The following is a 15,571-nucleotide window of genomic DNA, read 5'->3' on the forward strand; positions in this document are numbered from 1 at the left end:
AAATTTTGTTTCAGCACAATTTAAGGATTTTGTTGACAAAGCCCCACCGGGTCTTCTACAGGTGCATGTCCGTGAGCGCCAAAACACATCAGCACCATCTGGACTGAACTGAATGCGCTTGGGAACTGCTGGAGTACCCTAAAGGCTGTCCTGGGCAGGCACGGCAAATCCCAGCGCACAGTAAATTAAGAAAATGCGCACGTGTTTCTGCATGGGAAACACAACAGGTTTGTGACAAACCCACTGAACGCTGCTCACAAACTGCGGGACTGGGTGCTCACGAGTGCTGAACAATCTGCAGTCGAAAACCTTGAATGTTTAATTCTGCATCCCTGCTTCATTCTGCTTACTTACGCTTTCCAAAACTCAGTGAAATCAACTGCAGTTTGAGGGATACTAAGACTAAACATGCTTTTTTCTGAGTACAAGCTCTGGAGCTGTAAATGATTAATATTAATAATGGAAAAAATCTGTCACATATAAACAATATAAACAAACAGTAACAACCACTTAAATTTGTTAATCTGAGAATTTCTTTTCTCTGATTCTCTTTCATAAACAAAATATTTTTTCCTCAGGCAGTATCCATTATGTTCATCCTTGGTGTAGTTATAAGGCAAAAAATGTGGATTATTGATGAAATAGATCATAATGGCTCTTTCCAAGCCATTATCATTTATCATTTAAATGTGTATTCAATGAGCTTTAATCTGCAAATTTGTCACGATTGGGAGCCATTACGATTTAACAGATTCATTGTGTTTGCTTTATTCTTTTTATAATACGATGCATGGTGCATGTTCTGTAAAGTACCTGTGAAGTAATTTTACCTATCAGAACGGACTTTTTAAAAACTCAGTACAGATCAACAACAGCTGTTTATTAAAGCCTTCAGTCTTTAAAAACACAACAATGCTGAAACACGGTATCATTATACTAATAAACGAGTCCTGCAAAATCTTCATAACCAGGCAAGTTGCTCTTCCTTCTGAAAAGTATCAATCTCCCGTTACTTCTAAGAACAGCACCACGACCAGTCGTATCTGAGATTTCAACTAAATAAATTCTCTCCAATCCCCTAAATAGGTACTTTTTCTACTGGTTGAGACAAAGCAAACAAAATCAATAAATGCTCTCTCACTAGTATTAATCAGTCTGAGCTGTGTACCATATATTACCAAGGATCCAACCAATATTAATCCTTGTGTAGTTTGTTTAATTCACAAGAGTCAATTAATAATAAAAAGAATAGTATGTAACACTTTGGCTAAAGCAAAATAGCATAGGAAGTTCTGTATTTTGGAGAAGGAAGGTGATATTGGATTTTTAGCTCAGTGTTTACATAGCTGCACAATTTACAAAACTGCAAGAAATGTCAGCAATTGGCAATACATGAGCTTTTACTGGTTTTTGGCTATGGCAGATTAATTCCATATCCAGTTTGTATATAATTCACTTAACACCTTTTCTTACTCAAGTTTTGCAATTTCCTGAATAAAATCCCTCTGAGAGTGAGCTGCACACTATCTGAGCAAACTCCCCCTGTAGTCACCAGGAACATTGCTGTTTGCTTTGAAAGAAGACATGATGGGTGAATGCAGAAAAGCTCATCAACCCAGAATTCAGATCATCCTCTGGATGCGATTTCCCTTCCCTTCTTGATGTTATCCATGAACACTGCATGGTGGGAAGGCTCCTCAGCCAGGCATGAGACGAGATGCCAACACAGGATCAGAACTATTCATACCGTGGGCATGGTTTACCTCATGCCTTTTCTATTTTGCAGCAGGCTGCTCTGAACTGGTTTGGGGTGGGGATACGGAGGCAAGTGATATGCACATGTGATTGACAGCTGCGCCAACATTATTTGGAAACTGTGGCCTCCAAAATGGCTGTAAGACATTGCACTCCTCCTGGGTAAGCAGCCTACAGCCCTGCTGCGGTGCGGCTGCCCTGGAGCAGCTGAAAGCTCACCAAGCCACCACAGGGCTCGGGAGCGACTCGGGAGCGAGGAGGCTCTGCGTGCCCCAGAGGTGGGCTCCAACCACCCCTCAGGCCATGCCCGCAAGCTGCTGAAAGGAATGACAGTGCTGAAGGCTTTTCTCATTATACATCGCAATATTGCAATTCCACAAAAAGCTAGCAGATAGCTGCAGTAGGACTGCATGACACTGCTGCACCCTGCCCACGTGACGTGCATGTGGGCACTTCCATGCCACCCTTAAGCATTGTTTGCCCCATGTTCACATATTAATGAATTATTCATGGATTTTCTGAGGACGGCTGACTTTTGCCTTAAATACAAGTATTTCCAAGCATTAAAAGATATGCATCTAAAAATAAAAAAGGAATCATCTATTGGGCTTAACACAAAATAATCTCACATAAAAGGAAGTATTTTTTAACAGTGCATATCTACTTTATGGCAGTGGTCTCTTAACTTAGTGCTTATGAGTTAGGGAAACAGCCCCTTGGTGGATTACTTTTCACAGTTTGCTCAGTAATGTGTTTACAAGGCCATTGTTGCAACTAGGTGCTTACATATTTTGATATACAGCATGCACTACAACAGTACATCTTCAGAGATTTCATGCTTATTTTAAAAACATATTTAAATGTTTCTTTACCTTCTCTCCCAGAAAAACACAAGTTTATTGCCAGATACTCCAGGGCTCCATAGTCCAGTCTGACAGTAATTAAGGCAGAATTAGTGGTGCTTTGCAGGAAATGGTAACAGTGGCAAGTGTACAACAGGATGGGCCAAATTCATCTCTGACAGCAACTCCTCTGAAATAACTCACTCTAGGAATTAATTTGACACTTGAAATTTCAAATAATGGCCTCTATTTTTAACTGTCTGACATTACTGAAGCACATAACTCAGGGCCTGAGAAATGTTAAGTGGATTTTGTTTTCCTTTGTCAGAAAACTGCTCATCTACTCACCCACTTTCTGCTGTGTACCAAGTAAAGAGTCTACTCCAGAAATCAGTGCTTTGTTAAGACGATACAACGCATTATTTCAACACAACCTGCACTTGCTTAATGCTTACCTGCCCTCGATAATGGACAGTATTAGTGACAAACATTATCTCTAAACCATGCAGTGAATAATACAAAACACATTACCCAAAATTTTGTGTTTGTGAACATCTGTTTCCTCTGATCCTATAATTATACAATACACCAATACATAACAAATCCAATACTTTGGTAGTACAGTCTAAAGAAAACTAAAGGAAGTATTTTTTTGTTCATGCCTCCTACTTGAACTCAGACTCCAAACATGGTCTTAAGATTTTGCAGTAAAGTTTAGACACTAAGCTTTGATAAAACTATCTCCTCCAAAAATTTAATGCCATCTATCTACAGTTGTTAAACTTTCATCTAGCTATATATAGTACCTACAATCCAATCTGATTCTTCAGCAGTTATCTAGCTGTACAGAGCCTCTAATCCAATTCAATGGTATCTATTTGTCCATTAAGAAACCTCCCTTATCTGATATGTAAAACCTATACATTTTTATGATTTTTTTTTGTGTGTGTGTGAAGAAGACAGCAATCCCTACAGGGACTTTAGAAAGAGGGGCTAGTGGCTGCTAGGAGGCAGCATCCCCCTGTGTGATGGGGGGGGCGTTCTGGTCTTTCCTCGCCTTGGGAAGGGGAGCAGCGCTCTCAAGAGCATCCTCAGGACCCTTGGACGTTTGGGGAAAGCCACAGGTTAACATGAGATAGTGTTGCAACCTGATCTTCAAGGTTATTTGATTTTGGGATGAGGGGGATTCCTGGATAAAGTGGAAAAGAGCAGGAAATCCTTTATGTGACCCTCAGCACCTTCTCCCTTCAAGATACAACTGCATTCTGCTCTCCATGGGGGAAAAAAAACAACTTAACCTCTTTAGCAGTGAAGGACTTGCACTATTATCTCCCTCTGACTGTTGCATTGATTAGATTGGAAAATGAGTAACTTTTATCACACTTGATCTGAAATAGCACTATCTAGCTTACGTTTATCCCTTTACATCTACAGAACAGATAATTGCATGGATCCTGGGAGTCAGACGTGATGCTGTGATGTCTCTTTTGATCCCTGGTGTCAGGTTAAAGGAGAAAAAAATAGAAAGTTAACCTGTGATTTAACACTGGCCACTGTCTGGCTCCTGCTACCAGTCTGGTCTGGGTTGTTTAGACCTTTGTGAGTGCGTGTCTGGTTCCCTTCTCACCATGCAGGTTCGCTTGCTGCCACCTCTAATATCAGTCTGTGCTGGATTCTGTAGCATGTGCTTTACTTTGAATCACAACAGATTTTTGCCTAAAAATAATCAAGGCACAGTTTTCTGGTTTTGTTTTTTTTTTTTTTATTTCTCTCTTCCATATTTTTTTTAAGTACAGGGAAGGGCAGATTATTTCAATTAAGAGCCTGTCACTGACAATTGTAAGCAACCTTTCTTCAGTTCAGTGCAGCAGTTGCAGTTTTAAGTTTCTCTGCTTCTGTCAGGACCTAATTTTCAAGGCCCTGTTGCCATGGCAGCAAGTTGGAATTTTAATCCAGTACTAAAGGTCAAGACAGGTCACCAGTTTCAGTTCCTCTTCAATCTCCCCATAAAGAGCCACAAAAAGAAGCTGAGATAAAGGTCTGACCTAACAAAAAATTCCAGTCTAGCACACAGCCAGACTTGAAGCTATATGATTTGTATAGGCTTTCAAATTTGTCTGGAACTATTGAAATTCATGCTAAATCAAATATGGGCAGCACTGATTCGCATTCCTCTCTCTCTGCAGAAAAGCACATATATACCCTTAAAACACAGTTACGTGCATGTAACTTATCAGGGATACCCAAAAAGCAAATACTTCAGTAGAGTCTAACAGGTAAATAGCTGTGAAAGCAATCCCCTCATTATTGGCGATATTTACTACTTTTGCAGAGTCAGCTGAGCCTGACAGCTGCATTTAAGTCTTTCTTGTCAATATAAGGTAGATGAGTCGACATCGTTCTTTCAAAAGCTGTAAAGATCTTTTTGTGAAGCATTTTGACTAAACAAGACTTTCCAGTAAGGGACAATTTCCCGAAAGCTAAACTACCTTCAGATTTTGTTTACTATTTTTTATCTTGAAGGATAAAAAGATCCTGTGGAAATTAGGAAATAACTTTTTATTTGCCAATTTTCTAGGCCCCCTCTTGTGTTTTCCATGACATGGATTTTAATTAAACAATTGGTTTGCACCTAGTGGAGTAAGGCTACCGACATCTCCCTCCTCCTCCAGGTCTACATCATTTTTTCAGGAAGCTGCAGTTACAGCATTAGGAAAGTCTCAAAATGCATTTTTCCGAGATGCAGGGACACAAGTGAGGGAAGCAGTTCTTCCTCCAGGAATTTAGAACAGTAATTAGCCCAGCAGTGGGGAATATTTTCCTTTTTCACCATTTGGGAGGATCTATTTGTAAGGTGAGGCTATTCTGAATCTGTGGCTCCAAGGGCTATCCAAGACAGAGGATAATGCAGTGAGCGTGGCCTAGCCCCATGGGGTGTTGTGAGAAATTCACTTCATAAAAAATAAGCCCTCTGGCCAGAAAATTGATAGGCTTTGGAGCCCTGCTGAGCCCTCAGCCCAAAGGATAATGGTAGCAATATAAGTTCCTCTGGACAGAGAGTGTAAAGCTGAGAAAAATGTTGTGGATTATTGGGGTTGTCAGAGGGATTCAGAGGAAAGATGCAAAGGATTAAGTTGTGATATTAGGAAAAGTGGCTGTTAGTCTTACCTGGGATATTTAGGACACAAATTGGGAGTTTCAAGCCCACTCTGGTATTGCGAATGCCAAGCTTCCTGGCAAAATCCATTCTTCTCTCAAGTTTATCACCCATTTCCGATTATGACTATTTTGCAGCATAGTGCAGATGAATCTGGGTGACAATTTTCTCAGTTTGTCTCAGGCTACTGAAGTCTACAGAGCCAGTAAGATATGACAGTAAGAATGAAAGGGACTAGAGCAAAGAGCATCAGGAAGAAAAAGCCAGAGAGAGAAATGGCTTGGCTCTGAACCTGTAATTTACTGACAGGTCAGAGTTAAGACAAAGGGGACCATGGTGAGGTCCAAATTATGGTGGCCAGAAAGCCAAGCAAGAAGTTAGTTTATATGCATTTTATCAGCAAGTGTGCAGCTCACAAAGCAAACGGGTGGGAGAGGTACACAAAGCCACTGAGTGTGGTGGCTTCCTCTGCTCTATCCTGATTTACATTTTCAGATTTACCAAGTAGATTTGTTTTTCAAAATGAATGTTTGAAGTTGCACTGAAGTTCGGAAGTGATTCCATCCCACAGAAATGTAAATTGGGAGGTCCGTTTGAGACTGGCCTTGAGCCATGAAGGCACAACATATGCTACTGCCTGTGGAAAAGCTCTTTAAATACAGGGAAACCTGTGACAGATTTGCAGTCTAACCAGCTTCCAAAATGGGAACTGATACGTAGCAAACAGGGAAATACATCCTGAATGCATACATGTTAATCTGTGTTGTTTACCTGTCTCTATTAATAGCGACACTTCAATGGTCACAGTTCAGTGGTTGCATATATTTGGCAGTGACACAGTAGTGCATCCTACTTGAGAACAAGGCATTTCAACTGCTACTCGTTAGTTAGGGCAAATAAATGTTGAATTTTTAATGGGGGGTTATACAGTATCAGAGGAAATTCAAATGGTTCAGTGCTCACTTGAGTTGCAGTCAGCAACGCTGGCAAGAATGCATTTGGTTAGCCTGTTTCAGGCATTCTTAAAGGCAGTAATTATGTAAGTCTCTGATAGCCAAGAAAAATTATTCAACATTGATCAGCAAAATATAAGACAATTAATTTAGTTCTGTTCCCACAATCTTTTAAACTGATTTATAAATATGTCAGGAGAAAGAGATCATGGAAAAGAATGTATTAGAAAATAACTTTATTTTGACAGGGAGGTTAAACTGTATGTGAGCCAGCTGAATAATGAAAACAAATTAAAAGTCTAATTTAGAAATTATTTTGAATAATGGGCTTATCTTCAAGGATACAGAGCTTTTAATTACAACACTCAATTTTAACATTTTTCACAGCAGCTGAAATATTTTGCAAGTTTGCTTCTATAGGCAGTTGTCCATAGGAAATGCTTGTATGTTTTAGTCCCAATTACTTGGTACTTTGCTCAAAAGGAAAAGCCTGTGGCAGTGAGGAACCAAACGATACAATCTTCACTGATTATCATTGCTCCAAATTCAAGAACTTAGGAGGCAAAAGGATGCAAAGCAAACCTCAAACTAACAAAACAGAACAGTAAATATGAAAGATCAATGACATCTTTTCAAAACAGACCTTTCTATTTTCATTTGCTATTTGTCCCTTTAATATGGTGCACTGGAGCTCTCTAAAGATTAATGGAGTTCCAATTACATGCCACTGTTGTTTCACTTATCATAATTTGTACATGGCAGTGTAAGTCCCTTGTATTCATGACTTTCCCAGTTTACCCAGAGGGAATATCTTTGGAACTTTCTACTTCTAACAAACAGGCAGTACTTAGCCTAATGATTAAAGCTTGCCACACTCACTAAGTGAAAATGAACGTATGCTATAAAAGAAAGCAGGCTATCAACAGTGTGGGATCAATTGACACTCTTATGCTTTAATATGATCGATTAAAAACTGTAATTAGAAATACTAAAAATTTCAGCTTCTTCAGTGTATTACACCTGGATGCATTGTGTATCTCAGCATAGAGTTGGATGCATAAGTACTGGAACTCAGCATAGAGTTGGATGCATAAGTAGAAACGTTCTTCCTATTCCAGTTGGAGATGAATTTTACATTTTTGATTCATGTGATTGAACTGGGAATGATGCATCAACGTTGAATGAATCCCAGTTTTTTAAAACTGATTCCTTTCAAGGTTAAGAATTCACCAGCGCTTCTTGATTTGAACGTTCTGAATAACATTACTTGTTGTCGCATTATCCAATATACAATCCTTGGTGTAAAATCCTCTTGATGTCTGATTACTCTTCATAAGGACCTCATGCTGGTTCATTTCAAACTGTGAATTACCTTTAATTCATAGCTTGAACATGCTGCCAGATTTTGTTTTCCATGCTCCCAGGTGGCTGTCCCTGACACAGTGGAGAACTTCCAAAAAGCCATTAGATACTTATGAAAGTAGTTAGATGTCAAGAAGCACATTTCCATTTTCAAACAGGCTTCCATCAAGTATTATGATAATCTTTGGGATTAGAAAAGTACTGGTATTTACTGAAATTTTTTTAGAACTGTGAAGCGAAATCCTGGCCCAGCTGAAACCAGTGGTGAGCCCCCTTTGAAAAATTCTTGCTGAAATATCACATAAAGAGTTTCAGCTGCTTGTTTTGTTTTTGAGCCCACTGTATTTAGCTGTTCTCTAGCCCCCACACAGGTTGTGTATCATTAAGTATGATGGATAACAGAAACTCTATAAAGATAAAATAAGTTGTTTTTGACTGATCCATAAAAATTTGCTGCTCTAAGTTTTTAAATGGTTTCCGGTAGTTCACTGAGCCCATGAGAAGGGCCTTTTAATACTGTATTAATACAGTAAGTATAGGAAGTAATTTTATGACAGGGGAAGAATACCATTATGATTACATTCTTCTTTTTAGCTAGGCTTTTATGGAAACTACCCAAGACTACTCTGCAGTATGATTTCGAAACGCAGGATGTGCTTGATTAAAAAGGTTCTGGGTAGTTTCCAACTGGACAGAGGCCAAATGCTAACAACCAAAACAGAACAAAAGGACTGGATGTTTGAGGATGACATACTTGCAATGGTAATTATATAACAGAAACCTAAGTTGCGAGCTGAGTTTGTACCCTCAAATTCATGGAAGTTGACAGAAAATCCTTCTCAGTGCAATTGGTTGCACCTTATCTGTTCCTGCTTACTATGCTTCATAATAAACTAATCAGAGTAGACTGGCTGAAAACTGACTGCACAATACCCAATGGAGATTTACAGTGAATTTGAAATTAAAAAAAGGGAAGCCAAGTGCCATAGTTCTACATAGCCTGACTTCAGCTATAAAAATTCACCACGGTATACACACATGCGCACACATCAGTGTTCAAAATTTCATCTTCAAGATTTTTGAGTAGAAATTAGGATCTGAGGTTAGTCACATGTACACATACTCATGTACAGCATAGGCGCAGAATTCAGACACAATCCCAGCTACTCTACCTTCCATTTTACCTGCTGCAAAGCACTGGGGATTGGGTTTCTCCAGCGTGTGGATGTAATAAAGTACATTGAAATAGTATAAAAAGGATGAAATTTGTCTTTCAGAAAGCTTTACTTAGACAAGAAGTCATGCATCTTGCATCCCCCTACAAAAGCAAGATGTTGGTCAATTAATCTATCTTGTGGCATGTTGCCTCCATTGTTTCCCCTAGAAGCACACACCTGAAAGGTTATCTTGCAAAGATCATACATCGCTTTGGTCTGATCTTCCATGATGCCAATGTTTCTACACCTGAATTCTGTAATGACATACATGTGGCTTGGCTGCTAGAACAGAATACAGCATCATGAAGGTGATGTATCTTTGTTCTGCATGCATTGCTCAGCCAGTCATGGTATAACTCAGTGATATGGTGAAGCAAGCACATTACTACCAATTCCTATGGATTTCTACCAAAGGCAATGGAATCCATAAGACTGTCACTAGGACAAAATGTAAATGGAAAATATAACTTAAGTTTCACTTGAATTGCATGTAAACTTAAAAAAGTTGGGGAATATCTAGAAATATGTCCAGGTTAACAGGTCTCTAACAAAGCATACAGATGAACAAACCCAAATTCAGTAGACTTGATCAAACTGAAATACAGATAAGAGATCCCATTGACAAAATATATAAGGAAATGGTGGGGGATACAGTTTTGAATTCAGTAAGATCATGCTGTGTGGTTGACAGTGCAGCAACAAATGTTACTGGGGATAAGTTGGACTGTAATTTCACTCATACGCTCCAATATCCCTATAACTGACCAAAGTTAGAAAGATTAAATCCTTCTTAATACAACTGCCTTCCAATAAATACTATATTATTAAAATACACAATGACTGCAGGAGCTGTCAATCTATCAGGGTTTATTTGGATCGCACTATCCAGCTCTACTTGATACCATTATGTCCTTCTGCCCCACTCTCTGCTTTAATTTCATTATGTCCTCAAGTACTGTAATTCCCAGTGTAAGTGGTGGTAACCGCACATGCAGATCTAAAGAAACAAATTGGCCTCGTAATACCAAGTCTCACAGTGGACTGCCTTCTAACCTCCCAAAGCCCTATGGAAATTCTTAGAAGCTGCCTTAACAATTTTTCTGCAGTAAAAGAGAAAAAGTGATAGTAATGGGTTAGCTGATCTTCATTTGGAAGCTAAAAATAAAAGTAGCTTTATTGCAGCTCAGATCTCTCATGTGTAAAATCTATCACCTACCATAAGAAGGCAGTTCATTGCAGCAGAAATCTGATTGATAGTACTGGAACTTTAGATCAAGCAGCAGAACAGAGAGCAACTGGTTCATAAAATATACTCGGTGTCTTCAGGTTTTATATCAGGCTTCCTATAGAGAGCTTTGGTCCCATTAAATGCACTATATACCACTGAGCTCTGAAGCACTGTTCTTTTGAAATTCAGCTTATAACTATAAACCATGATTGACAAGTCTATTACTGTTGGTTACAAACTATTGAAATATTATATTTTATGGTATACTCACTAAAATATTTTTCACAGTGGAATCCAAATACACTTGCTTTAGGACAAAAATCATTTTAAGATGTAACAATATTTTTTTACTTTTTTTTTTTTTTACTATGGAATGTGCTTGATGTTAAGTTTGGATCACTTAGATGTTCTGAAACATGAATGCACCCATTCTGCTACCAAGAACAGTGGGTATAGTTGGCTAGATTCTTTAAAAAAACCAAGCCATTACTGGGAATCAAATAGCAAGGAGCAAAAACTAATTTGTTACTAAATTTCATAAATGAATGCTATTCATGCAAATTAATCTATTTATCATTAGCATTCCTACCCAATTCTCATTCAATCTGAAGAAAAAACCATTCATTTTAAAACTGAATTAGTCATTTAACCATAATTTTGTAAAGCTTTACTCAACAAACTTTATCTGAATGAGTACTTCCATGACTTAAGTTTATGAGTAAAGAACTGGATCTTCAGAGCCTGGTGAGTACATCAATGGATTCGGCACCCACATCTAGTCTAGTCCCGCATCTCATCTCTCACATGGTCATGGACAAATCACTGAACTCGAACAAGTCCTTCCCTGTACACAAACTTGCACTAAGAATCAATATATTTAAATTCATTTTAAAAACCTATGCAGGTATCTCCGCATTGGTTTTTCTTCCCCTATAGGGATCTACTTAAAATTGTGCCCTTAGTAGATTAAGGGGAACCACCAGAATAATTTTGAAGTAATTTTAAATGAACATATTGTGTTTACACAAATGTCAGTTAAGCTAGTGCAGTTCTGCGTTCAGTAGTTGAACACTAAAAAAAATAGCAGCTCTGAACTGAAATCAGACCCACACATTTTCATAAGTATAAAAACAACCACCTACTTTTCAAAGTTATTATTTTATTCCTGTTTGTAAATTACTTTGAGATCCTGAGGTAAAACTAAAAAAACAGTTCAGTCTCAACTCACTGCTACGTTATTGCAGCTTTACGCCAGAGAAGCACCAAAGAAGAATGGTTTAACACAATGGAGAATTAGCTCTTCCACAATTTTCAACTGTCATATTTATAGATCATCTCTGATTTTCAGCTGTTCGAAGCGCATGAAACTCAAGACCAGCTTTTCAACACCAGCTAGTAGAATCATTCCGTATGATGTGTTTTACTCTCTCTCACTGTATGAATGTTAAAATTCCTGCATCATCTGTTCATTGGGTTGCATTTTCTATTGTAAGAGGCTTAGTATCTGATGAGAGAAGCATAAAAGTGATTTAATTTTGGCAAGCTGTACAACTAAAATCAGCATTATTTCTGCTTAATAAACTCATCTTTCACACATACCTCTGTTAGCTAATGCTTAAGAAGAAGAAACAGTAATAAGCACTGAAAACATAAAACTGGTTTATGGCTAATTTTTAAGGACTACTGAGAACACCTGAACACCAGGACAAGATTATGAGCAGAGCTAAATTTTAGTTACCTTTGGAGAAATAAGCTCATTCTTTACGATAAATTTAAAATGAGATTTAAAGCTGGAAATAATAATACTTACGACTTTTGTGGCACTGACTTAGTTGCAACTTTCCCTGCTGGATCACTCCACTCTGCAAACAAAGGAAACACATTTTCAAATGTCAAAAGATTACTGTAGAATTAAAATGCACCCAAAGCTGTCAGCCCATCTAATTATACTTGGGTTTCACAACATGCCACAATGCATAACATGTAATAAAAAATGGAACTGATCTGCTTTAGCACCATAGAAATTAATTTTTTAGCCTTTGTTTTAATGATGTTAAGCAGGAAAAAAAAATACCCAACCCTGACTGTTAGGACTAGGATGATAAAGACCTACTTTGTACATTGTATCCTGAGGTCAGGTGTTGGGAGTCCTACAAAGAAGAACACACAAAATGTCAGCATTAGTTAAATAAGACGAAGAAGGTAAGATATATCTTAGCTTGCTAGATTAAGGGCACTGGCATTACACAAACAGGGAAGGAGATGGCACAGGGAAGGGATCATGTGATTGTTAAGGCAGCACCAGTGACATTAGTTTAAAAAAACATTAACTGTGGAGACAGAGCACCACTGAGGGACCCTTTCACAGCTCAGACAAGAGCTTGTCCTTAGCTGCTGTAAATCTACATACCCCCTTTATGGAGACACTGCACAGATTTATACCCGCAGCGGTCCTAGCCTTTTCCAGGCTGGGTCACTCCACCATCTATGCGTGTATGAACCATCTATGATGTACAATTTAGACTGCAGCATGAATGCAACTATGCATTAAATTCGGCACCACTGCCTTTCTTTTTTTTGTCTCACTGCTTGGAATGACAGTAACCTTTTATTGATAGTCACTGTTTTTATTTGGACTGTGACACACAGGATTTGATAAAGACACAGGAAGCAGATCTTCGCCTGATGGAAATTGGTCCAAATCCAATGAAATCAATGGAAGTACAACAACTTTAAACCATCAAAGAATCTGGCTTGTAACACTGAGCACACTAATGCCGGGATTCTTGTCGGCTCACAATAACTAAGCTGCTTCCTTAATGTCACGGTGTTTTCTTTCTTAGTTTTTCTCTAGGCTTTATAGTCCACAGTGATTGTAATCAGCTTTCCTTCCAAACAGAGTTTGATCATTTGAAATTAAGGTGTTATTTACAACCTCATCTTACAGCCATGCACTACTTTGCTGGAAGTATTAGTTCTGTAGGATGTTAAAGTCATTAAAGCCCTCACTGCACTTCCTCTTAGGGCATTATTAGTTCCTAATATTATACTGTGCTGTCAGTCAGTCCCTTGTGAAGTAAATCATGCCCTAAGAGTAAACATGGCACTTTACATTTGAATGTCAAAGGGATAAATTGTTCTGATAAGTTCCGCCTTTTTTATCACACTTCCTAATGTACATTTCTCATGAGGATACTTTTTTTTTTAATAGTTAAATTGAGAACTTCTGATAGTGCCTGTCTCTGGTTTATATGGCTGCACAATCTAGCCACATTATGTCTAAGATCTATAATTTGGCTAGCTATAATTGATTTAATGTGATGTTCTGAAGAGACATTTCTGTTGTATTTTTTAAAGTAAAACTAGTAAACTTGGAAACATTTATGTGCTTGCCTATTTCCTGAAATGCTAGCTCAAAAAAAAAAAAAAAAATCTAATTTATATTTTGTATTGAAGTGATATTCAAGAATTTTAGGATCAACGTTTAATGTGCCCAGAAATTAACTTTGATGTGGATCTTAAAAGTTCGAAGCAAACTTAATAGAAACAGAAAAGCAAAACAAAACTTTAGCTTCTCTGAACCTATGCTTATACTGCTGCCAATGGAGACAGCAGCAGTCTGCAGGACTTAGACCAATTTCTGTAGGGCCCACCAAAAACAGAGCACTAAATTAAGAGGTAGTATAAATTCAAAAAATACAGCTTCCAGTGGGCAAAAACCTCTACTCTCACTGTATTCACACAGGTCAGACTCCACTTTCACCTAAATGGGTTCAACTGACTTCAACCCAATTTGCAATGAGGATTATACTTTTGTATGATTATGACTTCTGATGCTTAATGCTGCAGCAGTTAACTGCAGCAGCAATGGCAGTGCTAGAGCAGTAACAATCACATTCCATTAAAATAAGGCATTCTGGGCACTGGCTTTGTTTTTTTAAGGAGCCACAGATACTGCTAATTTCATATGATTTCCAATTAAGTATGGTGGCTGCATTTCAGACAGGGGAATATCTGCCAAACAGATAAAATCAGTAAGAGGAAAATCACATTCCAGCTTCTAAAACAGGGTATGATTGCTTGAACCATAATGTCAAGCAGTACCAGTTTTATAAGCTATTTTCCAAGGTCCTGCCTTTAGAAAGAAACTTTTATGTAGCTCCATGTCAGACTGGTGTAGATTTCCCACCCCGGGGAAGTTCTCCCCTTCCCCAAACATCATCAGCTCCCAGTTGTTCAGGTCCCAGCAAAAGATACCTCCAGCAGTGATTGCGCTGGGTACGAGCTCCATCTCTAACAGTGCTACCAGAATCATAGCTAGAAGGCAACAACGGAATTTGGGCTAAAGGTATGTTCAAATCATACAACTTAATGATTCACTACGTGCCAGGTGAACTGCAGGTACTCTCCAGGCATACGCTTTTGACGTGGCAAGTGCTGAGTGCGTACTTTTAACAAGGCCAATACTGAGGATCGCATTGCGCAACTTCATGTGCCCTTGGAGCGTGCACACAGACAGATGCTATAGCACTGTTCACATGCAGGAACATTTTAAGTCACCGTAATTTGACCATGTAGCCTAAACCTCATCATGCAATCAATCACTAAGTAGGAACAAACGACGATTTCAGCCACTGCGTTGCACGAATAATAATGGAAGAAAAACAAACAAATAAAATATATTGTACTTGATGTAGAAAGACTCTTATAACAACAGAGATAAAGTTCACTTTGCCTCTGCTGTAACTTCTGCAGCTTTAAATAAGCAGTCCTACTAGTAACAACAGTCTGATTGGGAATTTCCAACTAAAAATAGTCTTAGAAATTTTTTGAAAATGGAACCAATTACAAAAATAAACTCTCCAGCAAAGAACACTCAACAGAACAGAATGTTAACCAGGTCACTGGTAATAGCCTACTTCTACCTTGCTTGGGATAGAAAACTTGGTCTGCTCAGCCTTGCCAGGAGTGTGAATAGCAGTCAGAGGAGGAGGCCAGGAATGGGTCATCTCCTAGGGAAGAAAAAAAACATGTTTTTGAAAATAAATTCATGTACA

At 38.4% G+C, this 15,571-nt stretch overlaps 2 protein-coding genes across 2 annotated transcripts in view; one reads left to right on the forward strand and one right to left on the reverse strand.

Moving 5' to 3' along the window:
* The window catches only part of LOC103922933 (chromosome unknown open reading frame, human CXorf40B), a 700,660-nt gene that overhangs the window by 277,731 nt on the left and 407,358 nt on the right, over positions 1-15,571 (forward strand). The gene's annotated exons all lie outside the window — the stretch shown is intronic.
* Positions 1-15,571, reverse strand: part of AFF2 (AF4/FMR2 family, member 2) — a 256,405-nt gene that overhangs the window by 118,776 nt on the left and 122,058 nt on the right. The window contains exons 5-7 of the mRNA XM_009331422.1: positions 15,440-15,526; positions 12,628-12,664; positions 12,343-12,376 (exon numbers count right to left, since the gene is read on the reverse strand). Coding sequence (XP_009329697.1) covers positions 12,343-12,376; positions 12,628-12,664; positions 15,440-15,526 — 158 coding nt within the window. The remainder of the gene's footprint in view (positions 1-12,342; positions 12,377-12,627; positions 12,665-15,439; positions 15,527-15,571) is intronic.

This window comes from Pygoscelis adeliae, unplaced genomic scaffold, assembly GCF_000699105.1.
Source record: "Pygoscelis adeliae isolate BGI_AS28 unplaced genomic scaffold, ASM69910v1 Scaffold100, whole genome shotgun sequence".
Classification (NCBI taxonomy): Eukaryota; Metazoa; Chordata; class Aves; order Sphenisciformes; family Spheniscidae; genus Pygoscelis; species Pygoscelis adeliae.